At 38.3% G+C, this 6,000-nt stretch overlaps 1 protein-coding gene across 1 annotated transcript in view; it reads left to right on the top strand.

Annotated features, from left to right (window-relative positions):
• The first annotated feature begins 1,525 nt into the window (after positions 1-1,525).
• Positions 1,526-6,000, top strand: part of LOC117424768 (zinc finger CCCH domain-containing protein 18-like) — a 44,650-nt gene continuing 40,175 nt past the window's right edge. Inside the window, exons 1-2 of the mRNA XM_058992556.1 lie at positions 1,526-1,922; positions 3,708-4,417. Coding sequence (XP_058848539.1) covers positions 3,722-4,417 — 696 coding nt within the window. The 5' untranslated portion in view covers positions 1,526-1,922; positions 3,708-3,721. The remainder of the gene's footprint in view (positions 1,923-3,707; positions 4,418-6,000) is intronic.

Here is a 6,000-nt window from a genome sequence, read left to right as displayed (position 1 = left end):
TTTGATGACATAAAAACAACAACTGAGAAGTGCACTTATATAATCTTCACACGTTGAAATTACACTGACCTCAATGTCATTGTGTAAAACACTTATGATGCTTTTTGAAAACAACTAGAAATTCACAAGCTTCGAAGCCAAACTTTTTTGAGCTACAAAAAACAAGTCAAATGTTGTCTAACTAAAACAGTAGTTTTAAAACGCTAGTATTACTGTACACAACTCATTTATGGTAAACATGATACTTACCATTGAGATGCCAATAATAACACCGAGATGAAAAATACCACAGCCAGCTAAGTTACTGACTCAACTTCTCCAGAAACAGATGGAGAGTCGGAGACTGTTCTGGGGTATCTGGTGGAGTGGCTTCAATCATTACTTCCGTTGCGTTGTGGGCTTTTTGTATTTGTGCTTTTCAATTTGTGTTTGCATTTTTTAGTTTGTATCTGTGTTTTCAATTTGTATTTGTATTTGTGTTTGTTTTTTTTTTGTGTTTGTTTTTTGTATTTGTGTTTTGCACTTCAGGGCCATCGTACTACTTATTTTAAAACACAGTCATTTCAGCTATGTATTTTTGACATGGTATCTTTTTGTTCCCCGAAAAAACGGGGGGTTGGAACGGGCCAAAATGAAATAATCAGATATGCGTCACGCTCGTTTAACCCTCACTGAAGGCTGTGTGGTCCAGTGGTTAAAGAAAAGGCCTTATAACCAAGCGGTCCCTGGTTCAAATCCCACCTCAGCCACTGACATTGTGTGACCCTGAGCAAGTCATTTAATCTCCTTGTGCTCCGTCTTTCGGGTGAGACGTAATTGTAAGTGACTCTGCAGCTGATGCATAGTTCACACACCCTAATCTCTGTAAGTTGCCTTGGATAAAGGCGTCTGCTAAATAAACAAATAATTATAACTTTTATAGGGTGGGATATGTGAGTGCTGACTGTATTGCCATTGTTGCTATTGTTAATAAACTAGGGGTGTTAATGCCCACTTAGTGTAATGGGGGCTTATTGGGTTTGTTTATGTGCTATATAAACACACTGTACATTAACACTTTAGCTTACCAATAAGTCTACTAAGTTACACTTTTACTATTTGGTCACAATATCACTAAAGGATAACCAATCCAGAGTTGCTTGGGAACCACTCGTGGCCCTGTGGTTATTTCCATGTGGCTTTTGGCAGCATATTGTTTTGTGAAAAAAAAGTGAAACAGCTTAAAGTAGACCGAAAGCTTTTACAAAAGCACACTAAGATGTTTAGTAAGGTTTTTGAGTAAAGTTTGTATACGTATTTTAGGTAGGGTATTATAAGAAAAGTTATATTTTTGAAATATACTACCTGTCGTGATTACTTAATATAAATTGTTTCTATCAATGGTTTAATATCTGAACTTTTAATTTGGCTCATAAACAATTGATTTTACAAGTGACCAGCAGCATAAGGGGCGACACTCATAACACGTATAATAGGAACAAAAAAAACGTAAAGCCTTGGGTGCTGTCGGCTGTTTAAAGAGACTACAGTTCAATACGTGCGCCACAAAATGTGTTGATTCATGCATTCATCGATCGTTTAAACGTTATAGATAATATGGTTACTATTTTCAACATAAATATATATATATAAAAGAAAAAACTTAACTCAATTAATAGTTTTTTTTTGTTACATATGCGATTTTGTTTTTTTCATTCTCGTGGCGATTCAGAATTTGGTAATTCTTAAGGCGGACACTGTCGTGCCTTGATGACGTCACGGCAATGGCCGCTCTCTTGGTTTAGAGCAGGGGTTATGATTCTGTGCGTAAAACAAAATTATTTCAATAATTACATTGTTTCTACTTCAAACTCTGAAGCCGAGAGACGGGATAACAGCAACGCCCAGTATTCCTGCCTCAATAGACGTACAGGTTGGAAACGGTAAAGAATATCCACAGCTCTCTAAAGTTCATTTTGTACAGGGGGAGGTTTGTATTGTTGATGGAGGGAAGCATGGCTGATATTTACTGAACGCTAATTAAAATGCAAAAGCTGTATGTAATTTCGTTTAAAAAGTGGCATCTTGGAGGGGTAAGTTCATCTGGTTGTACGCGCACGTATATTACTCGCAAAATGCACCACGATATGGAGCGATGTTAGGTTGTTGCTCTCGGCGTACCCCAGTTTTGGGGCCTATTTTATGTTTTCAAAGACGGTCTTCCTTGGCTTATTTATCACTAAACGTAATTTGGTGGTGTTCTTATGAACTTTACGTTAGAAATACAAGGGCAGCTCTGTCGGAGTGTCATTTCTTGGGTGTTTATGTAAAAAGTGAGTTCCTCAACTACAGACGCCTTGCAGTGTAAACAACACAACAAATGAATTTGATGTTTAAATTTTGCCTACATTGAAGTTTACATATACGATTGAAATATATTATGTCGTAATCGTTCTGATGCATAACAAAGTAATTTACGATGATATTGTTTTCTTTTGACAATGATCTATCAGCTTCTCTGAGTTTACATCTTCCTAACACAAAGCAAAGTTGCTAAGTAATGAAATGTTCTGCATAACACGATCACAGATTTTAAAGTGTACGTATGTTTTTAGATACAAAATAAATGTTAGCCAATAGTAGATAAGTATTTTTGGTACCTGAGATTCCATATCGCAGTTGTACAGTCAGTATGAAAAACCGCTACTTGACCTGCCATTTCTGTTGTTATGCTTTCTTAGAAGTAAGTTATTTGACTTGCCGCCTCTATACATTTATTGCAGTAGTTAAGTCAATAACGGGGATGACATTTACTGTTCATTGTTCTTTGTTGAATCGTCTGTTCGTTTAGAAGCATTAAAGTACAAGAGGGTGGTACATTAGGCATCGTAAATATGAGTCCTGGGTCACAGTAGTGGTTGTCATCTGTCCCCAGAATATGGTACTGTAGTTGCTGCAGGAACTGGAGATATACTACAGAAAACAACTTTCACACACCATGGTTTAAGTCTGTATCACATGCTTTACCTTTAAAAAAATAAAATAATGTTGCATGTCTTGAAAGTAAAACCATGAGTAGATCAAACAGCAGTTCAGTGGGAGTCATATTTCCTTCCTGTAGATGTATTGGAAGGCTAGTCATTGATTTGTTGCATTTCTTTGTAGTAGTAAGATTTTTGTAAGTGGTCTCTGCAGTTATCTAGTTACTTGGTCATTTGAACAAATGCAATTAAAGGTTTGGATTAATTCATTTTCATAAAAAAATATGATTTTCTTTAATCATTATGCAATTGATATATTTTTATTTTGTAATTCATTTTGGTTCTGGATTGACGGCAATGGAAACAGTAAAGTTCTATCTAGCTGTCCACAGTGAGAATAGCACAGGCAGTGCTCATGCCTGTGCTGGTGGGACAGCAGTTCAGGCTCCCTGTACATCCAATACCTGGCATCTCTGTGCCAAATTGTGGGGTGGTTTTTGTAATGTGTAGTGGCCTGCTGCCCACAGAAGGCAAAGCTGAGCCTACCATAATAATTTAACATTATTTGGGCCATTTAACCTGCTTATAACAATGTTTTTTTTTTGTTTAGTTTTTTGCACATACAGGCATTCAAATGTCTATGGGTGTAGGTTATGGTACTTTTTCACACTAGTGACTCTAATTTTTATTTTCAAGCCGTGGCGTGTGGGTTTGTATGTTTGTGACACACTTGCCTTTTTATTGCAGAATAACCTCTACCAATGGATGTGCCTGAAAGTCCAAATCATGACCCAAAATCCCCAGATGCAGAAGAGCAACAAATCTCCGACACCGAACTTCTGAAGGATGAACTCTGTGATGAGGATGGAGAGGAGGGCGGCAGAGACTCAGACCTAGAGGATGAGGAGGGAGAGCAGGCCACTGATCGCGAGGAAGAGGAGCTGGAGACGGTGGATTCGGAGCAGGAGGGGGAGAACAATCGCTCGGAGGAAGAAGAGGATCTAGGCAGCGAGGCAGAGGTGCGCAGTGAGGCCAAATCTCAGGACTCTGATAACGAGCAGAGCCAGGAGAAGGTTGTTTCACCTGTTAACAGGGAAGAGGGAGAGGAGGAAAGAGATGAGGAGAGGGTGAGGGTAGAGGAGCAGGAGCATGAGGAAGAAGATAGGGTGAACAATCTGAAGGATGAGTCCTCCTCTGTGAATCGAGACTTGGATGAGCATGAACTAGATTATGATGAGGAGGTACCAGAAGAACCAAGCACTGTGGCACCCGGAGAGGAGGGAGAGGAAGAGGATGAGGAGGAGGAGGATGAGGAGCTGAAAAAAAGGCTGAAGGAAGAGACGGCAGCCAAAAAAATAGAGCAACAACAGAAGCCCCCCATAAGGAGCCAGAGAGATTCCTTCAGGGATAAAAAGAAAGATGAAGATGACGGGGAAATTGATGAAGGTGAAATCGATGTAAGTGAATATCTCTTTATTCAAAGTGTGACTAATGCTGTCTTTAGGAAACTCAAGGGATTGCAGTCCCAGTTAAACTGCACTCTGTCGTGGTTATGAATTCAACATGCTGACTGTTACAAACTAGTTTTGTAGGGATCATTGCCTTACTGCTACCATTAGATTAATGTTTTTTAATTTGATCCTAGAAATTAATATGAGAGTATCTTGCCCACACATTTACCAGTAATCTATCAATATGCAGAAATTCAGTTATAATAAAACTCAATTTCTGCATATTGAGAGTTCTGAAATCTATACCTTGAATAGTCTGTTAATGCTAGATGATTAGTAAAGTTGTTGTTCTTGAGACATGTTTGGGATCTATTTTAATGATCTTAATCATGATAGATTAAAATACTGCTACCCTTTAACTGAGCCACTTAAATACAATACCATTACAATGGAAAGAGGTCAGCGATAGAACAGATGTAAGAGTATAAGAGGCACAGTATGATCCACTAATGTTGTGTGTAATGTATTGGATTACTTTTTGTAATAGGGTCATTCCACGCCAACTCCACCAGAAAAGGGACATTTCGTTGCCCGTCCATCTCAGATTTTCCTAGAAAAATTCATCTGGGGGTTTTCTGACATGCTAAGTTCAGAAATGATAGCCATTATTTTTTAAAAAAATTCCCCTTTGACCTGTGACCTTGCAAAGATCAACCTAAAGTGAGAAAGGGACCTTGACCAGAAAAATCATCCTGGGCGCAAACTTAGATGCGACCATCATATGTAGCACCTCGTTCTACTCGTATTGAGTAGGGCTTTTGCGTGGGGGGACTACAAAAATCACAATATGTTTGAATAGATGTTGAGATCTACAAGCATCAAGCAAGATATTATGGTATCTGGTGATTTTGGAAAAGGTAACAGTATTTGCTTCCACTGGCACTAGCTTGGAGCTGAGGGTTTATGAACTTGCATGGGACTTGGGACTTCTTTGTTACGATGACACATTTGAAACTACCAAAACCTTACTTAGTTGGGTTTTAAAAACTAAATTCACGTTTTTTGTTTAAATAAATAAATAAATAAATAAATAAATAAATAATAATCTTCCCTGTTTACAGCACCTTTTAAATACACCTGTATACATCGAAGACCTCCTAAACCAAAGACTTTCAGTTGTGCCTGAAATTGACTGATTGGCTGGCATGAGAATGCAGCAAATGGCTTTTTCACAAATGGTTGGTCAGTCAATCAGGTAGGCACCACGACTTATAAAAACAACTTTACTATCACTTTTTGGTTTTGGTAGTTTCATATGTGTCATCATGACAACAAAGTTCCAAGTTTCATATGCAAGTTCATTACCCCTCATCTCCAAGCTAGTGCCATTAGAAGCCCACATTGTTACCTTTTCCTTGAGATCAATCCTCAGAGAATGCACAATTGAAGAAATAGCCAGTTTGGATAGAACTATGAGGTACTTTAGCCTCACCAAAGTGGCCATAAGCAATGCTGAATGCATGACAAATGCAACTTCAAAAATCCCCGGATACCAAAATATTTTGCTTGACGTTTGTAGATCTCATTGA

Source organism: Acipenser ruthenus, chromosome 19 (genome assembly GCF_902713425.1).
Source record: "Acipenser ruthenus chromosome 19, fAciRut3.2 maternal haplotype, whole genome shotgun sequence".
NCBI lineage: Eukaryota > Metazoa > Chordata > Actinopteri > Acipenseriformes > Acipenseridae > Acipenser > Acipenser ruthenus.
This window is presented reverse-complemented; position numbering and strand designations above follow the sequence as displayed.